This window comes from Drosophila novamexicana, unplaced genomic scaffold (assembly GCF_003285875.2).
Source record: "Drosophila novamexicana strain 15010-1031.04,08,12 unplaced genomic scaffold, DnovRS2.1 tig00000008-arrow-pilon, whole genome shotgun sequence".
NCBI classification, from domain to species: Eukaryota; Metazoa; Arthropoda; class Insecta; order Diptera; family Drosophilidae; genus Drosophila; species Drosophila novamexicana.
Window position 1 is genome coordinate 2,589,674 of NW_020824765.1, and position 24,122 is coordinate 2,613,795.

Below are 24,122 nucleotides of genomic sequence, written 5' to 3' on the forward strand. Positions count from 1 at the left end.
ATCACAGTCTGCTCAACAGTGTTGTATAACGTGTGTGTGCAATCGACAAAAGGATTTGGCTTATGTATTTACAATGACAGGTAATATCATCTAAAATCATTAAAAAATGTTTCACTAAGTAGAGTATAACCCAGACAAAGCGAAACCAGTTAATGACAGCAGTTGCAATCCGTCAAGTTCCGCAAATGTAGATAGTGCGCCGCTATTCCCACCTACCAAGCCTGGTAAAGCTGCCGATTATGGCACTAACAACACGTTGGAGCTCTTGGAGCGTATTCCCAGTCAAATAGTCGATCTCAAACTGGACGAGGTGCTCACTGCCGTGAAAACAGTGGATAACCTGTGCGATAACCCACGCTGCAAGACCAAAACAAGTCTAATGGGCCAAGACTGCGAGCTCTGTTCCAAGCGTTTCTGCTTCAAGCACGGTCTGCCCGAGGTGCACGGTTGTGGTCTGGAGAAAAGACGAGAGGCCCGTAAAGAATTTCTCCATCCCAAGCCTTTAAAGACTATACGACAAGAAGAGGAGCTTAAGAATGCTAAAAAGAAACTTAATGAAAAGCTAAAGAACATGCAAGTCGGTCGCATGCAGAAATCAGGTGGCAGTGATAAAAAGAAAAAATAGATTTGCCTAGGTTATACAAATATATAATGTAAATTGCAAATTTCTAGTTTAATTCTCTGAATATACGTACATAACAAGTTAAACATGCGTATAGTACATATATAATTGTACAACATCAGCTGATTAAAGTCTATCCCTCGGTCAAGGTATTGCTCACATGTTTGCGCTCCAGACGAAACAACTCGTGAATTTAAAGAATGTTGAATTTAGGTGGATTTTACGGCGTTCTGTCACGAGCTACACACAGGGACAGGCGCCCGAGCCAAGGATACGAGAATACTTCTACTACATCGATCACGATGGCATGGTGTGTAAATACAATATGTTATCATGCCTTCACTCACATCTCACGCCTTGTACCCATTGATGGCAAACAAAGAGGGGGTTTTTACTATATATTCTGGGATAGTCTACCCGCATCTGTCTGTTATTTATCCAAACATCTGCCACAGCGTGGGACTTTGTGGTCTCATGTTTATGCACTTGTCTAAATAGAATATCGTGTGCATGCAAAGTCGGGTACGGGGTATACTCTAGTCGGACATGCCCGACTAGCGAACTAAATCTCAAACACCTTTCACTTTTCTTTTGTTTCAATTGCAGCTCTTTTTGGACGATGCCAAAATGAAAAACTTTACATCCTGTTTTAAAGAGAAGGTCTTTCTAAAATTCTTCTTCAGTCGCCTGCGACTGAATGAATCACAGCGATACCAAGATTTCCCCTACATCTCGCTTTGTGGCCGAGAACGGAATTATGTGCGTTGCGATGACACGCCCATTGTGTTTACTGATCAACTGAAGAAGGACGCATGTGAAGTCAGTGATGTTTTAACCTATGCACATGGAGGTCCAGATTTGTCGGTGCCCTTTGAACCGCAAAATCTTTATATGCACCCAAAAAGCGGGCGTGTATATCATCCAGCTTGGCCAAAAGTAGGTGGCATTGGGCTTGTTCGTTCTAAATTGGCCATTGAGCTTAGCCAGAACTTCGTATTTGCTGATGGTGGCAGATCGCCAACACATTTTAATTGGCATGGAACTCAACTAAAGCTGGAAAATGAATGGATAAACAACTGTCAAAGGTACGGCATGCATTCTCAATGCGAAAGCGCATAAAACTTCCGGATTTGTCAAACTGTGAATAAATTTAATGATTCTGTTATTAAGAGAACATACTATGTACATTACGCATATATATATATAGTGTTAGGACTATTCAATGCTCAAAGGCTTAAACTCGCCTTCTTTGACTTTAACCCATGAAAGTCCCGTGGCAGCACCGCCTACACCACATTCAGCAGGCACAATTGTGTTTCTACTTTTGCGTATTTGATCCAAAACTGGTCCATGTACATTTGCTTGGAACTTTTCAAATACTATATAATGCGGGTCTTCTGTTGGCGGTGTATCATACACGCGCGATTTGCTCTCCATTATACTCTCCTGAACAAGTGCCGCATATGCGTCTCGGTTGGTGTTTAACAGCTTGCTAGCTTCTGGGTTGCTGAGTTCCTGGATACTAGCCACGCTGCGAATGCTGTCCAGTGGATCGGCAAATATCGCTTGTATGTACTTCAATACCTGCCAAAGGTGATCTTCTCCGCATCTCCATTCCGGGAATGCATGGCTGATGTCAAGACTATTTGTGTAAGGGCAAACAAGTGGATGTACAACGTTGTGTTGAAAAATAATTGCCTTGTATAAAAATAATACAATGTCTATTATCAAACTCCAATACGTATATATCATATCAGGCACTTACTGGAACTGTTTTGTCATCTGGAAAGCCAGCCGGCAACAATATTGAAAAGCGGAATACACTGTTTTCATAAAAGCCTTGTCGACCAAAAAATACTCCAAACCATTCTAAAAAAGATAAAAATTAGATATCAAATTGTTCACTTTCTTTATTATTCGCAAGCATAATATACTAACGCAAGGAATTGGCGTAGCTTGGAATAACATAAATGCCCGAGACCTTCTCCGATTCAATCATTTTGCTATAGTTAAACGAAGGTTATTATTATTTGATGATGCAAAGCTTTGGTATTTTACATTCTTACTATTCCGCCAAAATTTTATATTCCTGCTGTATTGTTGAAAGTAATAGCTTCTCATCTTTCTTTTGTGCATCAACGTCAAGCGTCATACTTATTTTTAAGCAAGTAAATTTATTGTATTTATATACTGGTCGAATTAACTTGATTATGTTCCGTACCTTGATAACTATCGTATGATTTTAATATCGATATCGTGTGTACGTTTGTATCGATATTGTTTGTTCTTATTAATGTGAACTAGCAAATAGAAAACTGAACATGCTTTGCTCCCAACATCGCAAATATTTAAATTAAAAAAGTTTCCAAATTTTGGGTTTCTTATATCAATGCTAACTTTTTGCTTTTCACTCATTTCAATCAAATTTTCTGATTTTGTTATATATGATGAACAAATTATTTGAACTAGATTCGGTGAGTCCACTTAGAAACTAGTTCCCTTTCAATCAATCAATTGCAGCCCTGTACACGTTTATTTGTATTATCATAGTATGCGGTAAGTACTATAAGGATAACTCAATCACTTAGAATTCAATTAAATGTTTTAGGATAAGTTTTTTTTACAACAAAAAAAATGTCTTATAAGTTAGATTCAGAAGTAGTGACTGTGGACGAGGACGGTCTGCGTTTCTCTCAAGAAGATATAAACAATTGTAAGGGTCAAATGCTGGAAGGCATCAGACAAGAAACGGAACCACCAGGTCAGGCGTCCAGCACATCTGCAAATGAAAAGGTAGTACCTGAATTCTACAACAAGGCACAAAAATATTGGTCCGAAGTGCCAGCAACAGTTAACGGTATGCTGGGCGGTCTTGGCTACATTAACGCAATTGATATACAAGGCTCGAAGATATTTCTCCGCGAGCTTAAAGTACCGGGCAAAAAATTGGCCCTGGACTGCGGTGCCGGAATAGGACGAGTGTCATGCAACCTACTTATACCACTTTTCGAAACTGTCGACCTTGTTGAACAAGATGCCGCCTTTGCTGAGAAGGCCCGCGAGTTGTGCACATCGGAGTCAGTTCGTCGGAATGGCTTGGGTGAAATATATAATCTGGGCCTACAAGAGTTCTCACCCACAAATAAATATGACCTTATTTGGAGCCAATGGGTTCTGGGACACCTAACGGATCCAGACCTTGTGGCTTTTTTTCGTCGCATGCGGCTCAGCTTGCAGCCAGGCGCTTACTTTTGCATAAAAGAAAATGTCAGCACCTCCAAGGAAGTGATAAAAGACGACGAGGATTCATCAGTTACTCGTCCACTAGAATTATATGAACGTTTTTTAAAAGAAGCTGGCTTTCGCGTTGCGAGAAAAGTACGACAACAAAATTTTCCCAAAGGCCTATTTCCAGTCTATATGATTGCCTGTAAACCAAAGCCATAAGTTCGCAATTCGGAATTCGACTCGCATTAACAACGAATTTTTCAAAAATAAATGTGAAATTAGATTCATTAGTATTTAGATAGCTACTGCGACAATGCAGGATGTAGATATTATATCTGGATTTTATGTTGATATGACTTTTCTGTATTTGCGATACTATCTTTACTATTATTAAATTCATATTCGAATTTAATAGTTCTGGGGTCCATTCGAACATATGTATGTAAACAATTAAGCTATCATTTCAATAAAAATACAAGAAGCTGGGACTTTTCCTTTAAAGCACAAAACATTTGAGAACAAAAATTCCATGCGGACAGTGAATGTTTTGGGGCTATGCAATTCATCGGTATACGACTGTTTTCTTAACAGCCCTGTTTGAAAAATACAGCTGATGCCTATGAGTTTCCTTCGAAAAATAAGACAGAAAGGTACCCAACATGTCGAAGCGAATACAACCAGAGCGTAGCAAGCGCCAACAACCTCAACGCGTCCACAGACAACACAAAACATTTGTAAAAATAAATTTCATGAGGACAGTGAATGTTTGGGGGCTGTGCAATTCATCGGTATACGACTGTTTCGATATTTTGCTAACAACCCTGATTGAGGCAAACAGCTGACGCCTATGAGTTTCCATTGAGAAATAAACGTGTGGGAAGCTCGCAAGCGCAGAAAAGGTATCCAGCATGTCGAAGCGCATACAGCCGGCGTGGCAAGCGCCAACAACCTCAACACGTCCGCAATTACGATTGTACAATAGTCTAACTAGGCAAAAGGAGGAATTTGTACCATTGAGCGGCAACAATGTTAAGTGGTATAGCTGCGGTCCCACCGTCTACGATGCTTCGCACATGGGACATGCCAGGTGATAGCCACATCAGCAATCACAGTTTGTTTACTATCTAATCTTGATATTCCCACAGATCTTATATTTCTTTTGACATTTTGCGACGCATATTGGCCAATTACTTCGGCTACAACATCCACTACGTCATGAACATCACCGATATCGACGACAAAATTATAAAGCGAGCACGTCAGTATCATCTGTACGAGCAGTATGCGAGTGGGGCTGCGCAGCTGCCTCTAGAGCAATTGTTGAACGAGCAAAAAGAGGTACTCGGTCAATTGCAGGTCAAGTGCGATAAAAATACCGATCCTGATAAGAAAGTCATGCTGGAAAAGATGTTACAACGCATGATCGATGCATTGGAAGCACTAACGAAAGCTGTCAGCAGTGGCAACGCGGACGAAATTACTAAGATGAGGTGCCATTATTTAACCGAAGCAAAGGATCCGATTGCAGAGTGGCTAGATGAAAAGAAGGGTGCCCATGTAAATGACAATACCGTCTTTGAAGCATTGCCGCGATACTGGGAGGATCATTTTCACAATGATATGAAATCACTCAACGTGAGTCATATACCAATATGTATATATGAATATTTATATTTATAGCATTTCTTATTGCAAATAATATCAGATCTTGCCACCCGATGTATTAACGCGAGTATCGGAATATGTGCCGCAGATTGTTGCATTTATTCAGCGCATTATCGATAATGGGCTCGCCTACGAAGCAAATGGTTCCGTCTATTTTGATGTGAATGGCTTTGACAAACGCGAAAAGCATCACTATGCAAAGCTTGTGCCCGAAGCCTATGGCGATACGACGTCTCTACAGGAGGGCGAAGGTGATTTGTCTGTCACTGCGGATCGGCTCTCAGAGAAGCGCTCTCCAAACGATTTTGCCCTGTGGAAAGCAAGCAAGGCTGGAGAGCCTTGGTGGGACAGCCCTTGGGGACACGGTCGGCCTGGATGGCATATCGAGTGTTCAGCAATGGCATCGGATATATTTGGATCCATATTTGACATACACACTGGCGGGGTCGACTTAAAGTTTCCACATCATGACAATGAACTGGCCCAATCAGAGGCTGCGTTTGGTGAGTCAGAATGGGTAAAGTATTTTCTGCACACCGGTCACCTTACCATAGCTGGCTGCAAGATGTCCAAGTCTCTTAAGAATTTTGTAACGATACAAGAGGCATTAAGAAAGCACTCGGCTACGCAGCTGCGCCTGGCGTTCTTGTTGCACTCTTGGAAGGACACGCTCGATTATTCCGAAAATACTATGGAGATGGCCACTCAGTACGAGAAGTTCCTTAATGTAAGCAATACTCAACGAAATTTGGACTACAATACAATACATTTACTAACGTCCCATTGTTATAGGAATTCTTCTTGAATGTCAAAGACTTAACACGCCATGTGCTATCTGGAAAACCTATGCAACAGTTTAGTGAGTGGACTGCTGTGGAGGCGGCCTTGCAGGCAAAGTTTAGCGAAGCGCAGGGTCAAGTGCATGCGGCCCTTTGTGGTATGTTTCACTGTAAAAATTAATTTGGCAATCACTGATAGCATTTTCTTGTAGATAACATTGATACGCGCAGCGCCCTCGACTCAGTCCGGGAGCTTGTATCAACTACGAACATATACATACGCGACAATAAGACAAGGCTTAACCACCTGTTACTCCGCAAGATAGCCACATATATTACGGATTTGCTGCATATATTCGGAGCCATTGCAGGTCCGCGTGGTGGCATTGGTTTTCCGTTGAACAGCACAGAATCTAATAATTCAGAAATCAACGATCACGAGTCTGTGGTAATGCCATATGTTCAATCGGTAGCTGAATTCCGTAACTTAGTTCGTGAACAGGCGAAGGTATTAAAAGCATTTGACATACTTAAGCTATGCGATGATCTGCGTGATGATGTTTTGCCCAATTTGGGTGTCCGATTGGAGGATAAGGATGGTGGAAAGTTTGCTGTCAAATTGGTTGATCGAGATATGCTATTGCGCGAACGCGAGGCCAAACAAGCTGCTGAAGCAGAACGGGCTGCCGAAAAAGAGCGTAAAAAACAAGCTTTGGCAGAGGCTGCAGCAGCTAAGGAGTCACAACGTCGAATTGATCCGAAAAAGATGTTCCTCAGCGAAACTGAAAAGTACTCGGCATTCGGCGAAGACGTAAGTAGAATAAGACTAGATGAAGAATACAAATATATCATACACATAATTTTAGGGACTTCCTACACATGACAAAGACGGCAAAGAGATTAGCAAAGGACAACTCAAGAAACTTCAAAAACTCCAACAACAGCAAGAGCAACGTTACAAGGAATATCTGGCTACTGTTAATGGAGCGTAAAGCTAACTACGTGTAACTGATATTATATAAACAACTCACCAGATAAATTCAGTCTAGGTATTTATATTTTCATAACATGCCCGTTTAACATTTGCATTCAATAAAATCGAAAATCTACCCGAAACTTAATGTTAATACCTATGCCCTATGGCAGTCCTCGGTCAACGATCAATCTTAAATAAGGATTTTTTGTGCCAGCCGCTTTTTTATTCAACTTGTATTTATTCAAAGTAAAATTCAATAACACTTTTTTAAACGTTTCATTGATTTTACTTGTTTGCTATTACAATTTTTTAGTGATAAATCTCGTAAGATTATTTACTTTTTTAACTTTTTACTAGTATGATTAATTTATCATTGTCAAAAAAGTTGGGAATTTGAAGAGCTAATAATCCGCTATATTTTATTACTTATGGTAATGTTTCAAACCTTTCAAAATGACATAGTAGAATGAACTAGAAAAACAAGAAAGACATAAAAATGCTTAGATTTGTGTTAATTGATCAAGGTATAAAGTCGACACATAAAATTAATGAATAACCAAAAGATTACTTATACATTGATTAAGTATTTAAGGGCGAGTAGAGAAAGGTTTAAAAAAAAGTGAAATTATTTTGCTATAACAAAATTTAAATAACATATTTTAGCTTAGAAAGTCTTCTTGACTAGCTCGAAAGCCGAAAAAATATTATATATCTTTATAATTTCTGCATAAGATAAATGAGAATTTTTTCAATATATTGTCTCTAGCCATTAGTCTTTGACATCGACGTATTCACACAGACGGGCATGGCCGGACAGACAATAAACTGCGCCTGGATATAACTTATGAATTCGAAGTTGCGTCCATCTGCCTTTTGCCTACATGTGTCGGTGCCATTGGGCGCAGGTTATATAAATGTCTCGCCGCCCTGTCGATTGCGATCAATGCAAACGTCTTGGCGAACACACCCTTTAAAATGCACTCGATAACATTAAGAAATAAGTTAATATTTATATGTATATCATCTTTGGGTAAGTCTTTAGCTATTTCGTCTACAAATAATGTCCATGTATGAATATGTTTGCATGATAGCGGCCTACAAGCTTCCAATATCATTGTAACGTTTCAGCTTATCTGGGAAGTTATCTCTAAAGAGAACGGGGTCAGCCCTGAACTCAACCGTGCGAAGAGGCATTCGTCCATAGATCTTTGAGAATCGATCAATGCAAGCAGAACGCTCACGCATATGATTCAAGTCGGCTGACAACATTTCGGTATTTGTGCACTCAGGGCACTTAAACTTTTTGCGTGGAGTTACTTTGATGGGTGGATTGTTTGTAATGTTTGCCACAAGAAAGTTCATTGCGATGTCCTCACAGTTCATGTGGTCATCCACCCAGTGTTTTATATCGCCTGGCATTGCATACGTGTACATGTGGCTCCAGTATTTGTGATGAAATGCTGCGCCAGTGAGTACCATTGATATTTGATTCGTCCATTCGGATTCGTAGTGCCATCGCATCGTTGCATTATCCCATATGTGAATGCGACTGGGAAATCCAACAATATGGTCAGGAAATTCGCGCCAAACTTCGTATCTACAAAAAATATCACACTAAGAGTTTGAATACATTTTGAAGTTCTAAAACACACCCAAAGTCAAGCTCATCGCTGGTCAACATAATAATGTCGTCGTCTATAGTTAGTATTGCTTCAGTTTCGATTTCAGGATAAGGATAGAATCTATTTGAAAGCTTATTCTCCCTAGTTTGTATTATCTTCAATGGTTTGGATATTGTTGGGAAGGTAGATACTGCAAGGACAAAACATCATTGATTGTTAAGAAACTGCCAAGTAGAATAATATACTTACAATGCGGTGGCATCTTTTTTTGATTGTTCCAAATAACCAAAATACTTTGAAGCGATGGCACAACTGCAAGCTTATGGATTAAAAGGAACAGACTCTCGATTCGATCATAGGTCAAAATGACAGCTGTAAACCCTTGTGACTTTGGGGCAAGCGATGTAAGAAATAGCGGATTGAAGGTTGAATGACTATTTTGCCTAACCAAATTCCATTGTCGACTGCTGCGAGCCAACAGAGGAAATATGCGGCTTTCAAGTATTTCCAGCGCAGTAATCGTAATGCTCTTCAAATCCTTGAAATAGTTGCTGTACAGCCATTGAACTTGCTTTTGCATTTCAACAACTTTTACATTGGAAATTGACTCCAATTTGCGTATAAAAGAATGCAGCTCGGATTCCCGAACACGAACAGCTGCCAAGGACCAGTCGATCACGTCCTCGAAAGGCAGCACATAGTTGTCAATCGCTATCACAGGAATGCAGCCTTGGGACATTATCTCAATTAAATCGGGCTGTCCAACACGCAGACTGCGGCCAATAAAGCAGAATCTGCCTCGTCCAAGAACCCGTGGGTATTCCCAGCGCTTCTGTTGCTGCGTTAAGGTGCAGCGAGATTTCAGCTGATTGTTGTCACAAGGTCCAAGCAGAAGCATTTGCTCAGCATTGTTCGCCTTCGACATCAGCTCTGCAAGAGTTCGCGCATACTGCGGCAAAAGATTTAGCTGAGCTGCAACTAGTAAATATTTTCGGTGGGCTCCGTTATGGATTGGAAGTGAGTTTGTTTGATGCACCAACGGACTCCAAACCGGTATAGACACGTCGAATCCAGGGCGATACGTCCAACTGTCAAAGCCGCCGCCCAAAACAATTGCATTGTCGATGTTGACATCCAATATTGTATTATACGCAGGCGCGCTGCCCGGTAGCATGTTAAAAATTAAGTGATTCTCACCACGATCCCAAAAGTTGAGCGATGCCAGAGCCGGACCTGCTAGATTCTTGTCAAACATGTCCTGGTTCAATAAATCCAAGCTGGGTAGGAAGAGGCATGCCTCATTTGGGTTTGAGGTGTAATAGCGACTTTTTAGCACTATCTCTAATATTTGAAAATATTCGCTTGACAATGTGTTGGTCACCTTGTCGCTCTTTTCATCCAAAAATTCTTGCAATGGGTAAATGTAGACTTTGAGCGTGTCATGCTCGCATTTATAAATGTTTAGGCAATCCCAGAACGTGCAGTTTACATTCCGGCCACGATATTCCGGGTCCGGGCGTAGCAGCACCTCCGGGGCATGCGATATGGATAAATCAAGTACAACTGGGTCTTTTTTGGAGTAGAAGAATCGATCTCGATGGCTGGATATGTCACACAGCAGCACAACTGCACAGATTGCGACTATTGCCAAAAGTGCGTATGTCAAGCAGTTTAAAATCTGCTCCTTTGGATGATGCATTGCTTTACTTCGCGGTTCAATGCTTATTAAGCATTTGTACCTATTCATTTTCAGTTTACTTTGCTTCTCACCTTTTTATATATCATCATAATAACTGTAAAACATCTTGCCCTGCCTTCTAATAGACTCACATCACTTATACACCATTATTTGGAAGGATTTCAGCAGCAAACTTGTATACAAACTAGTGATGCTCATGAACATCGATATATCTATGTTGACTGCAACGATATCTATCGATATTTAGACGATGTTTGCATGGCGCAAATAATTTTTTAATTTCCACAAATTGATGTTTATATGGGATAAATCATGTATTTTTTGTCAAACTCAATTTGTATGTGCTATGCCTGTTAACAAAAGGCTTTTTCTAACTTGCAAAAACGTAGTAACAACTGCTGCAGGCGTTCACCCAGCCCACACACACATACAATAAAATTCGTGGAATACACTATATTGGAAATTATCGGTCATCGCTTAGAGCTATCGCCCACGTCTTTAAGTACCGTACGACGCTAAAGCAGAATTTGTAATATGTCGGGAATGATTCAATTGGACAATTCGGATTGCTCTTATATTAAAGCTAATGTATCTAACTCGCATAACGATGCCGTGGCATTTGAGATGAAATTCGCCAAGGACATAACCATCGCTCAGCTAAAGGTACTCATTTGTGTTCATAAGCAACAAAAATCCAAACAGCTGCGATCATTTTTGTTTCACAGAGCAAATTGGAAATATTAACTGGAGGGAGTGCCAGCACCATGAAGGTAGAATTGTATAAAGGTGACAACTTCGTGACGGCGCTGAGCAACAACGATGCCAAGCTGGGCTTCTATGTCAATTGCGATGGCCTGCGGCTCCATGTCATTGACACCTTTGCGAGCTTCGGATTTGACAGCGAGTCGGTTGAAAAATTTGAGCTGACCAATGATCAATACGAACAAAGGGGCGATTCAGTGCGTAACTTCTTGAAGCAGAATCGTCTTGGCAAGTATAATGACGAGGAAATGCAACAAATGGAAGCGAAACGGCGGGAGCACGCTGAAGAAATGCAGAAGCGGGCGGAGCGCTGCGTTTTAGGTGGCCGGTGTCAGGTAGCTAAAGGTGTTACCTAATGAGACATTAATACATTGTATTCCAATTCGACATGTAGGTGACTGTGGCTGGGAACCCAACGCGTCGTGGAACAATAATGTACAATGGGCCGCTTGAGGGAAAAACTGGTATTTTTATTGGCGTTCAGTATGATGAGCCCTTAGGCAAGAATAACGGAAGGTAATACTTTAACAAATTGTCAAAATCACAAACTATATGTCTTATTTTTCAGCGTTGGTGGCAAATCATATTTCGTATGTCCTCCAAATTATGGAGGTTTTGTCTCTCCGCTATCCGTTGAAGTGGGTGATTTTCCCCCCGAAAACTTTGATCTTGACGATGAGCTTTAAAAAAAACGCAATTGTTTAAGGTATTCCATTTAACTGTATTATTGAAATCATTATCAAATGCATGACTGTGCATATTAAATTATTATATTGATTGTGATAATTTATAGTTAACATTTTGGTGTTTCTATTAACTCAATTCTTTATCTTATTATAAGTCTCTAGCGGGTATTCCACTTCGAAAATGATACCTTTTTCGACTCGCAAGTATCAGTTCTATCGAAGGGCATTAAAATGTTATACCTTTTTGAATTCGTACGGATCCTTACTATCAATTGGCATTCAAACATATGGAAAATCGATTGCTTAGAAAAAGTTTTTGAACAAAAAACTATTCATTTGTAAATGTAACCTTTTTTGATGATTTTTTTGAATATCTCGGTTAAATAATGTCCGATTTTGAAATGTTATACCATTTTGGACTCGTAAGGATCAGTACTATCGATTGGCATAAAAAAATAGAAAATCTAAATTTTGACCCAAATCGACCAAAATGGCAAGGGGTTACATCACGATTTTTATCAAAATCGGGTTCGGTTCAAAAATCAAACCTTTTTTGATGATTTTTTTTGAATATCTCGGCCAAATAGTGTCCGATCTTCAAATTTTATACCATTTTGGACTCGTAAGGATCAGTACTATCGACTGGCATCAAAAAATAGAAAATCTAAATTTTGACCCAAATCGACCAAAATGGCAAGGGGTTACATCACGATTTTAATCAAAATCGGGTTCGGTTCGAAAATCAAACCTTTTTTGATGATTTTTTTTGATAATCTCGGGCAAATAAAGTCTGATTTTCAAATATTATACCTTTTTGAATTTGTATGCTTTCTGGCGAAATTATGACGTTTGAAAACGGCATAGCTCCGCCGCTGATCATGGCGAGATTATGTCGTTTTGAAGCGACATAACTCCGCCGCTCTAAAAACGACATATATCCGCGGAAGATATGACGTTTGAAAACGACATAACTCCAATTTTGGACTCGTAAGGATCAGTACTATCGATTTTTTTGAATATCTCGGCCAAATAGTGTCCGATCTTCAAATTTTATACCATTTTGGACTCGTAAGGATCAGTACTATCGACTGGCATCAAAAAATAGAAAATCTAAATTTTGACTCAAATCGACCAAAATGGCAAGGGGTTACATCACGATTTTTATCAAAATCGGGTTCGGTTCGAAAATCAAACCTTTTTTGATGATTTTTTTTGAATATCTCGGGCAAATAAAGTCTGATTTTCAAATATTATACCTTTTTGAATTTGTATGCTTTCTGGCGAAATTATGACGTTTGGCGAGATTATGTCGTTTTGAAGCGACATAACTCCGCCGCTCTAAAAACGACATATATCCGCGGAAGATATGACGTTTGAAAACGACATAACTCCAATTTTGGACTCGTAAGGATCAGTACTATCGATTTTTTTGAATATCTCGGCCAAATAGTGTCCGATCTTCAAATTTTATACCATTTTGGACTCGTAAGGATCAGTACTATCGACTGGCATCAAAAAATAGAAAATCTAAATTTTGACCCAAATCGACCAAAATGGCAAGGGGTTACATCACGATTTTTATCAAAATCGGGTTCGGTTCAAAAATCAAACCTTTTTTGATGATTTTTTTGAATATCTCGGCCAAATAGTGTCCGATCTTCAAATTTTATACCATTTTGGACTCGTAAGGATCAGTACTATCGACTGGCATCAAAAAATAGAAAATCTAAATTTTGACCCAAATCGACCAAAATGGCAAGGGGTTACATCACGATTTTTATCAAAATCGGGTTCGGTTCGAAAATCAAACCTTTTTTGATGATTTTTTTTGAATATCTCGGGCAAATAAAGTCTGATTTTCAAATATTATACCTTTTTGAATTTGTATGCTTTCTGGCGAAATTATGACGTTTGGCGAGATTATGTCGTTTTGAAGCGACATAACTCCGCCGCTCTAAAAACGACATATATCCGCGGAAGATATGACGTTTGAAAACGACATAACTCCAATTTTGGACTCGTAAGGATCAGTACTATCGATTTTTTTTAATATCTCGGCCAAATAGTGTCCGATCTTCAAATTTTATACCATTTTGGACTCGTAAGGATCAGTACTATCGACTGGCATCAAAAAATAGAAAATCTAAATTTTGACCCAAATCGATCAAAATGGCAAGGGGTTACATCACGATTTTTATCAAAATCGGGTTCGGTTCGAAAATCAAACCTTTTTTGATGATTTTTTTTGATAATCTCGGGCAAATAAAGTCTGATTTTCAAATATTATACCTTTTTGAATTTGTATGCTTTCTGGCGAAATTATGACGTTTGAAAACGGCATAGCTCCGCCGCTGATCATGGCGAGATTATGTCGTTTTGAAGCGACATAACTCCGCCGCTCTAAAAACGACATATATCCGCGGAAGATATGACGTTTGAAAACGACATAACTCCAATTTTGGACTCGTAAGGATCAGTACTATCGATTTTTTTGAATATCTCGGCCAAATAGTGTCCGATCTTCAAATTTTATACCATTTTGGACTCGTAAGGATCAGTACTATCGACTGGCATCAAAAAATAGAAAATCTAAATTTTGACTCAAATCGACCAAAATGGCAAGGGGTTACATCACGATTTTTATCAAAATCGGGTTCGGTTCGAAAATCAAACCTTTTTTGATGATTTTTTTTGAATATCTCGGGCAAATAAAGTCTGATTTTCAAATATTATACCTTTTTGAATTTGTATGCTTTCTGGCGAAATTATGACGTTTGGCGAGATTATGTCGTTTTGAAGCGACATAACTCCGCCGCTCTAAAAACGACATATATCCGCGGAAGATATGACGTTTGAAAACGACATAACTCCAATTTTGGACTCGTAAGGATCAGTACTATCGATTTTTTTGAATATCTCGGCCAAATAGTGTCCGATCTTCAAATTTTATACCATTTTGGACTCGTAAGGATCAGTACTATCGACTGGCATCAAAAAATAGAAAATCTAAATTTTGACCCAAATCGACCAAAATGGCAAGGGGTTACATCACGATTTTTATCAAAATCGGGTTCGGTTCAAAAATCAAACCTTTTTTGATGATTTTTTTGAATATCTCGGCCAAATAGTGTCCGATCTTCAAATTTTATACCATTTTGGACTCGTAAGGATCAGTACTATCGACTGGCATCAAAAAATAGAAAATCTAAATTTTGACCCAAATCGACCAAAATGGCAAGGGGTTACATCACGATTTTTATCAAAATCGGGTTCGGTTCGAAAATCAAACCTTTTTTGATGATTTTTTTTGAATATCTCGGGCAAATAAAGTCTGATTTTCAAATATTATACCTTTTTGAATTTGTATGCTTTCTGGCGAAATTATGACGTTTGGCGAGATTATGTCGTTTTGAAGCGACATAACTCCGCCGCTCTAAAAACGACATATATCCGCGGAAGATATGACGTTTGAAAACGACATAACTCCAATTTTGGACTCGTAAGGATCAGTACTATCGATTTTTTTTAATATCTCGGCCAAATAGTGTCCGATCTTCAAATTTTATACCATTTTGGACTCGTAAGGATCAGTACTATCGACTGGCATCAAAAAATAGAAAATCTAAATTTTGACCCAAATCGATCAAAATGGCAAGGGGTTACATCACGATTTTTATCAAAATCGGGTTCGGTTCGAAAATCAAACCTTTTTTGATGATTTTTTTGAATATCTCGGCCAAATAGTGTCCGATCTTCAAATTTTATACCATTTTGGACTCGTAAGGATCAGTACTATCGACTGGCATCAAAAAATAGAAAATCTAAATTTTGACCCAAATCGACCAAAATGGCAAGGGCTTACATCACGATTTTAATCAAAATCGGGTTCGGTTCGAAAATCAAACCTTTTTTGATGATTTTTTTGAATATCTCGGCCAAATAGTGTCCGATTTTCAAATTTTATACCATTTTGTACTCGTAAGGATCAGTACTATCGACTGGCATCAAAAAATAGAAAATCTAAATTTTGACCCAAATCGACCAAAATGGCAAGGGGTTACATCACGATTTTTATCAAAATCGGGTTCGGTTCGAAAATCAAACCTTTTTTGATGATCTTTTTTTGAATATCTCGGGCAAATAAAGTCTGATTTTCAAATATTATACCTTTTTGAATTTGTATGCTTTCTGGCGAAATTATGACGTTTGGCGAGATTATGTCGTTTTGAAGCGACATAACTCCGCCGCTCTAAAAACGACATATATCCGCGGAAGATATGACGTTTGAAAACGACATAACTCCAATTTTGGACTCGTAAGGATCAGTACTATCGATTTTTTTGAATATCTCGGCCAAATAGTGTCCGATCTTCAAATTTTATACCATTTTGGACTCGTAAGGATCAGTACTATCGACTGGCATCAAAAAATAGAAAATCTAAATTTTGACCCAAATCGACCAAAATGGCAAGGGCTTACATCACGATTTTAATCAAAATCGGGTTCGGTTCGAAAATCAAACCTTTTTTGATGATTTTTTTGAATATCTCGGCCAAATAGTGTCAGGTTTTCAAATTTTATACCATTTTGTACTCGTAAGGATCAGTACTATCGACTGGCATCAAAAAATAGAAAATCTAAATTTTGACCCAAATCGACCAAAATGGCAAGGGGTTACATCACGATTTTTATCAAAATCGGGTTCGGTTCGAAAATCAAACCTTTTTTGATGATTTTTTTGAATATCTCGGCCAAATAGTGTCCGATCTTCAAATTTTGGACTCGTAAGGATCAGTACTATCGACTGGCATCAAAAAATAGAAAATCTAAATTTTGACCCAAATCGACCAAAATGGCAAGGGGTTACATCACGATTTTTATCAAAATCGGGTTCGGTTCGAAAATCAAACCTTTTTTGATGATTTTTTTTGAATATCTCGGGCAAATAAAGTCTGATTTTCAAATATTATACCTTTTTGAATTTGTATGCTTTCTGGCGAAATTATGACGTTTGGCGAGATTATGTCGTTTTGAAGCGACATAACTCCGCCGCTCTAAAAACGACATATATCCGCGGAAGATATGACGTTTGAAAACGACATAACTCCAATTTTGGACTCGTAAGGATCAGTACTATCGATTTTTTTTAATATCTCGGCCAAATAGTGTCCGATCTTCAAATTTTATACCATTTTGGACTCGTAAGGATCAGTACTATCGACTGGCATCAAAAAATAGAAAATCTAAATTTTGACCCAAATCGACCAAAATGGCAAGGGGTTACATCACGATTTTTATCAAAATCGGGTTCGGTTCGAAAATCAAACCTTTTTTGATGATTTTTTTGAATATCTCGGCCAAATAGTGTCCGATCTTCAAATTTTATACCATTTTGGACTCGTAAGGATCAGTACTATCGACTGGCATCAAAAAATAGAAAATCTAAATTTTGACCCAAATCGACCAAAATGGCAAGGGGTTACATCACGATTTTTATCAAAATCGGGTTCGGTTCAAAAATCAAACCTTTTTTGATGATTTTTTTGAATATCTCGGCCAAATAGTGTCCGATCTTCAAATTTTATACCATTTTGGACTCGTAAGGATCAGTACTATCGACTGGCATCAAAAAATAGAAATTTTGACCCAAATCGACCAAAATGGCAAGGGGTTACATCACGATTTTTATCAAAATCGGGTTCGGTTCGAAAATCAAACCTTTTTTGATGATTTTTTTTGAATATCTCGGGCAAATAAAGTCTGATTTTCAAATATTATACCTTTTTGAATTTGTATGCTTTCTGGCGAAATTATGACGTTTGGCGAGATTATGTCGTTTTGAAGCGACATAACTCCGCCGCTCTAAAAACGACATATATCCGCGGAAGATATGACGTTTGAAAACGACATAACTCCAATTTTGGACTCGTAAGGATCAGTACTATCGACTGGCATCAAAAAATAGAAAATCTAAATTTTGACCCAAATCGATCAAAATGGCAAGGGGTTACATCACGATTTTTATCAAAATCGGGTTCGGTTCGAAAATCAAACCTTTTTTGATGATTTTTTTGAATATCTCGGCCAAATAGTGTCCGATCTTCAAATTTTATACCATTTTGGACTCGTAAGGATCAGTACTATCGACTGGCATCAAAAAATAGAAAATCTAAATTTTGACCCAAATCGACCAAAATGGCAAGGGCTTACATCACGATTTTAATCAAAATCGGGTTCGGTTCGAAAATCAAACCTTTTTTGATGATTTTTTTGAATATCTCGGCCAAATAGTGTCAGGTTTTCAAATTTTATACCATTTTGTACTAGTAAGGATCAGTACTATCGACTGGCATCAAAAAATAGAAAATCTAAATTTTGACCCAAATCGACCAAAATGGCAAGGGGTTACATCACGATTTTTATCAAAATCGGGTTCGGTTCGAAAATCAAACCTTTTTTGATGATTTTTTTGAATATCTCGGCCAAATAGTGTCCGATCTTCAAATTTTGGACTCGTAAGGATCAGTACTATCGACTGGCATCAAAAAATAGAAAATCTAAATTTTGACCCAAATCGACCAAAATGGCAAGGGGTTACATCACGATTTTTATCAAAATCGGGTTCGGTTCGAAAATCAAACCTTTTTTGATGATTTTTTTTGAATATCTCGGGCAAATAAAGTCTGATTTTCAAATATTATACCTTTTTGAATTTGTATGCTTTCTGGCGAAATTATGACGTTTGGCGAGATTATGTCGTTTTGAAGCGACATAACTCCGCCGCTCTAAAAACGACATATATCCGCGGAAGATATGACGTTTGAAAACGACATAACTCCAATTTTGGACTCGTAAGGATCAGTACTATCGATTTTTTTTAATATCTCGGCCAAATAGTGTCCGATCTTCAAATTTTATACCATTTTGGACTCGTAAGGATCAGTACTATCGACTGGCATCAAAAAATAGAAAATCTAAATTTTGACCCAAATCGACCAAAATGGCAAGGGGTTACATCACGATTTTTATCAAAATCGGGTTCGGTTCGAAAATCAAACCTTTTTTGATGATTTTTTTGAATATCTCGGCCAAATAGTGTCCGATCTTCAAATTTTATACCATTTTGGACTCGTAAGGATCAGTACTATCGACTGGCATCAAAAAATAGAAAATCTAAATTTTGACCCAAATCGACCAAAATGGCAAGGGGTTACATCACGATTTTTATCAAAATCGGGTTCGGTTCAAAAATCAAACCTTTTTTGATGATTTTTTTGAATATCTCGGCCAAATAGTGTCCGATCTTCAAATTTTATACCATTTTGGACTCGTAAGGATCAGTACTATCGACTGGCATCAAAAAATAGAAAATCTAAATTTTGACCCAAATCGACCAAAATGGCAAGGGCTTACATCACGATTTTTATCAAAATCGGGTTCGGTTCGAAAATCAAACCTTTTTTGATGATTTTTTTTGAATATCTCGGGGAAATAAAGTCTGATTTTCAAATATTATACCTTTTTGAATTTGTATGCTTTCTGGCGAAATTATGACGTTTGAAAACGACATAACTCCGCCGCTGATCATGGCGAGATTATGTCGTTTTGAAGCGACATAACTCCGCCGCTCTAAAAACGACATATATCCGCGGAAGATATGACGTTTGAAAACGACATAACTCCAATTTTGGCATCAAAAAATAGAAAATCTAAATTTTGACCCAAATCGACCAAAATGGCAAGGGCTTACATCACGATTTTTATCAAAATCGGGTTCGGTTCGAAAATCAAACCTTTTTTGATGATTTTTTTTGAATATCTCGGGGAAATAAAGTCTGATTTTCAAATATTATACCTTTTTGAATTTGTATGCTTTCTGGCGAAATTATGACGTTTGAAAACGACATAACTCCGCCGCTGATCATGGCGAGATTATGTCGTTTTGAAGCGACATAACTCCGCCGCTCTAAAAACGACATATCCGCGGAAGATATGACGTTTGAAAACGACATAACTCCAATTTTGGACTCGTAAGGATCAGTACTATCGATTTTTTTGAATATCTCGGCCAAATAGTGTCCGATTTTCAAATCAAAAAATAGAAAATCTAAATTTTGACCCAAATCGACCAAAATGGCAAGGGCTTACATCACGATTTTAATCAAAATCGGGTTCGGTTCGAAAATCAAACCTTTTTTGATGATTTTTTTGAATATCTCGGCCAAATAGTGTCCGATTTTCAAATTTTATACCATTTTGTACTCGTAAGGATCAGTACTATCGACTGGCATCAAAAAATAGAAAATCTAAATTTTGACCCAAATCGACCAAAATGGCAAGGGGTTACATCACGATTTTTATCAAAATCGGGTTCGGTTCAAAAATCAAACCTTTTTTGATGATTTTTTTGAATATCTCGGCCAAATAGTGTCCGATCTTCAAATTTTATACCATTTTGGACTCGTAAGGATCAGTACTATCGACTGGCATCAAAAAATAGAAAATCTAAATTTTGACCCAAATCGACCAAAATGGCAAGGGGTTACATCACGATTTTTATCAAAATCGGGTTCGGTTCGAAAATCAAACCTTTTTTGATGATTTTTTTTGAATATCTCGGGGAAATAAAGTCTGATTTTCAAATATTATACCTTTTTGAATTTGTATGCTTTCTGGCGAAATTATGACGTTTGAAAACGACATAACTCCGCCGCTGATCATGGCGAGATTATGTCGTTTTGAAGCGACATAACTCCGCCGCTCTAAAAACGACATGTATCCGCGGAAGATATGACGTTTGAAAACGACATAACTCCAATTTTGGACTCGTAAGGATCAGTACTATCGATTTTTTTGAATATCTCGGCCAAATAGTGTCCGATCTTCAAATTTTATACCATTTTGTACTCGTAAGGATCAGTACTATCGACTGGCATCAAAAAATAGAAAATCTAAATTTTGACCCAAATCGACCAAAATGGCAAGGGGTTACATCACGATTTTTATCAAAATCGGGTTCGGTTCAAAAATCAAACCTTTTTTGATGATTTTTTTGAATATCTCGGCCAAATAGTGTCCGATCTTCAAATTTTACACCATTTTGGACTCGTAAGGATCAGTACTATCGATTTTTTTGAATATCTCGGCCAAATAGTGTCCGATTTTCAAATTTTATACCATTTTGTACTCGTAAGGATCAGTACTATCGACTGGCATCAAAAAATAGAAAATCTAAATTTTGACCCAAATCGACCAAAATGGCAAGGGGTTACATCACGATTTTTATCAAAATCGGGTTCGGTTCAAAAATCAAACCTTTTTTGATGATTTTTTTGAATATCTCGGCCAAATAGTGTCCGATCTTCAAATTTTATACCATTTTGGACTCGTAAGGATCAGTACTATCGACTGGCATCAAAAAATAGAAAATCTAAATTTTGACCCAAATCGACCAAAATGGCAAGGGGTTACATCACGATTTTTATCAAAATCGGGTTCGGTTCGAAAATCAAACCTTTTTTGATGATTTTTTTGAATATCTCGGCCAAATAGTGTCCGATTTTCAAATATTATACCATTTTGGACTCGTAAGGATCAGTACTATCGACTGGCATCAAAAAATAGAAAATCTAAATTTTGACCCAAATCGACCAAAAAGCAAGCGAACAAGCATGTTCGTCTGTCTGTCCGATCTCAAAAACTATAGAAGCTGGACGCTTGAAATTTCCAACGTAGATCCTCCTAGTTTTCCTGTTTTTTTAGACTTTTTTTCGGCATTTTGTGCTTTTGCGCCAATTGTCAAACGGATATTCGAAGTCAAAGATCAAATCAAAATCAGTTTCAGGAATGCCACAAATATAGAATGTAAAAACACTAACTTTGAGAAGTGGTTAAATAAATATAATTATATAAATACAATATACAATTTTAAAAATTTTATGTTTGCAGCTTCGCTTTGTGTAACTTGCAGCTTGGGCTTTAACTCATTTAAGGAAATAAGCTCATCTGCTACAAACGCATTTATAATTTAAAATAGATTTTATAGCCGACGTAAGAAATATGAGTTCATATAACAACTGTCAATCAATTTGTTGTTTCATTTATTTTGGTTTATTTCTGTGTTATTTTACGAAACGAAACGAACGAAAAAAGCCAAACATAAACCTAAATTAATTAACAACAAAATTTAGTATTATGCCTCTTTAATGTGTACTTTAAATCCACGGGGTAAAAAATGCGTTCTATAGCGTTGATTTTTTATGTTATATATATATTTTTTTTTGTTTTTGTTTTTCTTCATTTTATTGAATTAAAACGGTGTGGCTCTCACCTACGCTGTCTAGCAATTAACGATATCAATATATAGGTGTACATATGACATATGTATGCATGTGTTGGTGCTTATGTACTTAAGTTGTGGGTAATTTTTGTCTGCTCGGCTGTTATTATAAGTATAAGATATTCAATACGCGATAGATCAATGAATAAATGTAAAACATTAACTTTTACTTGAGATTCTATGCTAGTGTCATACTATGATTGGAGACAAATACATGCGCTGCCACAAGAGCCCGGATCCTGTTCCTTCTTGATGTATTCTATATATCCATGTACTTAGAGAGTTGTGGTGCGTAACATTGCTACTTTCTGTTTGGTGTTGTTTGGCTTATCGTTATTTATAACATTCTGCTCGTCCGAGTGCTTTGATGTTGGCCCGCCGCCTGCCTTGCCTGTGTCGCCCCCGTAACGGGAGGCAGTCAATTTGCGCACAATTAGACTTCCGGTATTCTTGATGTTCCTTTTAAATCGGTTTCCTCTGCGACTGCCGCTGCTGCTGCTGCTGCTTCCCCTTGCTTTCAGCTCACTGCCACCAGGCAGTTTTTGCAGATCAATATTCCGATCGTTGTCACCACCACCGCCAGCTGCTGCATCCTTGTTTTGGCTTAGCCCTTGAGATTCAATTGAGTTACTGGGCATTATACAATCGGCGTTCTCCGGCAACATAACATTTATTGGTTCCAGCTGTGGATGCTCTTCAGTCTGCTTTTCATAACCGATTGAGCGAGACGCGTCAAATTTGACTTGGGATTTCAAAGTATCCTTCGATCTGAAGGGCAAGTAAATCTGAAAAGCCGAGGACAGCACGCCCGTCTTCTTGTGTCCATCATGCCTGATGCCGGGCAATCGACTTAGCTTGAACCGATTCGATCTCTGGTGACTGCTGACCGAGCGACGCAGCATCGATTGCCCAGACAGCTTGCTACTGCCGCTGGCCATCTGGTATCTGGCAGTGGAGGTGGTTGGTTTTGTTGTGTCGCTATCGGTGGTGATGGTGGTGGTGGTGCTGGTACTGGTGGTGGCGGCTGTACAGCTTTCGTTAGTCGTTTTATTAAGTCACAGACGGAGGTCAAAAGCAATGCGAGACGCAATGTTTTTGAAGCCAATGCTTGTACCTGAATAAACCGAAAGACAAACTCAATTAACTTAAACAACTTCATAAAGATGCACTTACCAGAAATGCGTTTAAAGCGCACCCCGTTCAATGAGAGTCGCGGCAACTTGCACACCTCAATCTCCCATTGGACCAACGAATCTGTGTTCGGATCGCCGTGCACACACCAAAGCACAAACCTGTTACAAAAACAAACATTATACTTAATATATCAGTTAACTATAATATGTAGACTTACCTTTCGCGTTGTTCGTAATCGCAATTGTTTTGATCCAGCACTTCCCTTATCTTCTGCATTATTTGATCGGGCATCAGCGGGGATGTGGTCTTCATGGACCATGTAAATCGCAAAACTCTTGGCTTGGCCGCCTCTTCCGTGGTAGATGTACTAAAAATTAATTCGTTAATTACTTAATGTGTTACCAAAAAGAAACCAAATAAAACAAAGTTGAAATAAGTATGTGGACAGCTAGCTCTGAGCTTAAGAATACCTTTTAGCCATTTATTTTTAATAACTTAAGCCCCATCATATATAAATTTATTTATTTGTTAAAGACTATATTTGCCTTTGTAGACATGTTCATTGCGACTTTTATTAGTTAATGCATTTCTTTCTAATATCCTCGTGCTG

General features: G+C 38.2%; 8 protein-coding genes across 18 annotated transcripts in view; 5 read left to right on the forward strand and 3 right to left on the reverse strand.

The window, feature by feature from the left end:
• Window positions 1–5: 5 nt before the first annotated feature.
• On the forward strand, window positions 6–712 carry LOC115764017 (DNA-binding protein SMUBP-2). Its single transcript, XM_030706850.1, has 2 exons — window positions 6–80; window positions 135–712. Exons 1-2 carry the CDS (start codon window positions 74–76, stop codon window positions 623–625), a joined length of 498 nt encoding a protein of 165 aa, XP_030562710.1. The 5' UTR covers window positions 6–73; the 3' UTR covers window positions 626–712.
• LOC115764001 (UPF0598 protein CG30010) lies at window positions 27–1,798 on the forward strand. Its single transcript, XM_030706824.1, has 3 exons — window positions 27–80; window positions 772–932; window positions 1,229–1,798. The coding sequence occupies exons 1-3, from the start codon at window positions 74–76 to the stop codon at window positions 1,739–1,741; spliced, it is 681 nt and encodes a 226-aa protein (XP_030562684.1). The 5' UTR covers window positions 27–73; the 3' UTR covers window positions 1,742–1,798.
• On the reverse strand, window positions 1,753–2,842 carry LOC115763988 (protein crossbronx). Of its 2 annotated transcripts, none has more exons than XM_030706805.1 (4): window positions 2,689–2,842; window positions 2,561–2,625; window positions 2,388–2,491; window positions 1,753–2,320 (listed from the first exon to the last, which is right to left on the reverse strand). In XM_030706805.1, the coding sequence occupies exons 1-4, from the start codon at window positions 2,772–2,774 to the stop codon at window positions 1,838–1,840; spliced, it is 738 nt and encodes a 245-aa protein (XP_030562665.1). In that variant the 5' UTR covers window positions 2,775–2,842; the 3' UTR covers window positions 1,753–1,837. The 2 variants fall into 2 exon arrangements, with proteins under 2 accessions (XP_030562665.1, XP_030562673.1); XM_030706813.1 differs by having other exon boundaries at window positions 2,681–2,699.
• A 171-nt stretch (window positions 2,843–3,013) lies between these two features.
• Window positions 3,014–4,121, forward strand: LOC115763967 (alpha N-terminal protein methyltransferase 1). Of its 2 annotated transcripts, none has more exons than XM_030706771.1 (2): window positions 3,014–3,178; window positions 3,231–4,121. In XM_030706771.1, the coding sequence occupies exon 2, from the start codon at window positions 3,257–3,259 to the stop codon at window positions 4,067–4,069; it is 813 nt and encodes a 270-aa protein (XP_030562631.1). In that variant the 5' UTR covers window positions 3,014–3,178; window positions 3,231–3,256; the 3' UTR covers window positions 4,070–4,121. The 2 variants fall into 2 exon arrangements, with proteins under 2 accessions (XP_030562631.1, XP_030562639.1); XM_030706779.1 differs by having other exon boundaries at window positions 3,016–3,178; window positions 3,273–4,121.
• A 491-nt stretch (window positions 4,122–4,612) lies between these two features.
• Window positions 4,613–7,468, forward strand: LOC115763948 (cysteine--tRNA ligase, cytoplasmic). The gene is made up of 6 exons (XM_030706744.1): window positions 4,613–4,937; window positions 4,996–5,485; window positions 5,556–6,242; window positions 6,308–6,452; window positions 6,507–7,105; window positions 7,161–7,468. The coding sequence occupies exons 1-6, from the start codon at window positions 4,759–4,761 to the stop codon at window positions 7,284–7,286; spliced, it is 2,226 nt and encodes a 741-aa protein (XP_030562604.1). The 5' UTR covers window positions 4,613–4,758; the 3' UTR covers window positions 7,287–7,468.
• A 142-nt stretch (window positions 7,469–7,610) lies between these two features.
• On the reverse strand, window positions 7,611–10,893 carry LOC115763955 (exostosin-2). The gene is made up of 3 exons (XM_030706749.1): window positions 9,142–10,893; window positions 8,923–9,082; window positions 7,611–8,867 (listed from the first exon to the last, which is right to left on the reverse strand). Exons 1-3 carry the CDS (start codon window positions 10,637–10,639, stop codon window positions 8,366–8,368), a joined length of 2,160 nt encoding a protein of 719 aa, XP_030562609.1. The 5' UTR covers window positions 10,640–10,893; the 3' UTR covers window positions 7,611–8,365.
• A 51-nt stretch (window positions 10,894–10,944) lies between these two features.
• LOC115763981 (tubulin-folding cofactor B) lies at window positions 10,945–12,115 on the forward strand. The gene is made up of 4 exons (XM_030706793.1): window positions 10,945–11,254; window positions 11,317–11,688; window positions 11,748–11,869; window positions 11,922–12,115. Exons 1-4 carry the CDS (start codon window positions 11,126–11,128, stop codon window positions 12,037–12,039), a joined length of 741 nt encoding a protein of 246 aa, XP_030562653.1. The 5' UTR covers window positions 10,945–11,125; the 3' UTR covers window positions 12,040–12,115.
• A 9,823-nt stretch (window positions 12,116–21,938) lies between these two features.
• Window positions 21,939–24,122, reverse strand: part of LOC115759892 (serine/threonine-protein kinase MARK2) — a 35,679-nt gene continuing 33,495 nt past the window's right edge. For 6 of the 9 annotated variants that reach the window (XM_030701060.1, XM_030701082.1, XM_030701044.1 and 3 more), the window contains 3 exons: window positions 23,730–23,879; window positions 23,552–23,670; window positions 21,940–23,492 (listed from right to left, as the gene is read on the reverse strand). In XM_030701060.1, coding sequence (XP_030556920.1) covers window positions 23,434–23,492; window positions 23,552–23,670; window positions 23,730–23,879 — 328 coding nt within the window. In that variant the 3' untranslated portion in view covers window positions 21,940–23,433. Of the gene's footprint in view, window positions 23,493–23,551; window positions 23,671–23,729; window positions 23,880–24,122 lie in introns of all 9 variants that reach the window. The other 3 variants (XM_030701011.1, XM_030701068.1, XM_030701075.1) reach the window with 3 other exon arrangements.

What these genes read in the sequence shown, in the direction of transcription:
- LOC115763981 (XM_030706793.1), top strand. Translation starts at nt 11,126, where the DNA reads ATGTCGGGAATGATTCAATTGGACAATTCGGATTGCTCTTATATTAAA. An exon ending in TAACCATCGCTCAGCTAAAG is followed by an intron (nt 11,255 to 11,316) that starts GTACTCATTTGT and finishes TTTGTTTCACAG; the next exon opens with AGCAAATTGGAAATATTAAC. An exon ending in TTAGGCAAGAATAACGGAAG is followed by an intron (nt 11,870 to 11,921) that starts GTAATACTTTAA and finishes CTTATTTTTCAG; the next exon opens with CGTTGGTGGCAAATCATATT.
- LOC115763948 (XM_030706744.1), top strand. Translation starts at nt 4,759, where the DNA reads ATGTCGAAGCGCATACAGCCGGCGTGGCAAGCGCCAACAACCTCAACA. An exon ending in AGTACGAGAAGTTCCTTAAT is followed by an intron (nt 6,243 to 6,307) that starts GTAAGCAATACT and finishes CCATTGTTATAG; the next exon opens with GAATTCTTCTTGAATGTCAA. An exon ending in AGTGCATGCGGCCCTTTGTG is followed by an intron (nt 6,453 to 6,506) that starts GTATGTTTCACT and finishes ATTTTCTTGTAG; the next exon opens with ATAACATTGATACGCGCAGC.
- LOC115763967 (XM_030706771.1), top strand. Translation starts at nt 3,257, where the DNA reads ATGTCTTATAAGTTAGATTCAGAAGTAGTGACTGTGGACGAGGACGGT.
- LOC115764001 (XM_030706824.1), top strand. An exon ending in ACATCGATCACGATGGCATG is followed by an intron (nt 933 to 1,228) that starts GTGTGTAAATAC and finishes TTTCAATTGCAG; the next exon opens with CTCTTTTTGGACGATGCCAA.
- LOC115763955 (XM_030706749.1), bottom strand. Translation starts at nt 10,639, where the DNA reads ATGAATAGGTACAAATGCTTAATAAGCATTGAACCGCGAAGTAAAGCA. An exon ending in AAAAAAGATGCCACCGCATT is followed by an intron (nt 9,083 to 9,141) that starts GTAAGTATATTA and finishes TTGTCCTTGCAG; the next exon opens with TATCTACCTTCCCAACAATA. An exon ending in AGCGATGAGCTTGACTTTGG is followed by an intron (nt 8,868 to 8,922) that starts GTGTGTTTTAGA and finishes TATTTTTTGTAG; the next exon opens with ATACGAAGTTTGGCGCGAAT.
- LOC115763988 (XM_030706805.1), bottom strand. Translation starts at nt 2,774, where the DNA reads ATGACGCTTGACGTTGATGCACAAAAGAAAGATGAGAAGCTATTACTT. An exon ending in AAGCTACGCCAATTCCTTGC is followed by an intron (nt 2,492 to 2,560) that starts GTTAGTATATTA and finishes TATCTTTTTTAG; the next exon opens with AATGGTTTGGAGTATTTTTT. An exon ending in CAGATGACAAAACAGTTCCA is followed by an intron (nt 2,321 to 2,387) that starts GTAAGTGCCTGA and finishes TTTTTATACAAG; the next exon opens with GCAATTATTTTTCAACACAA.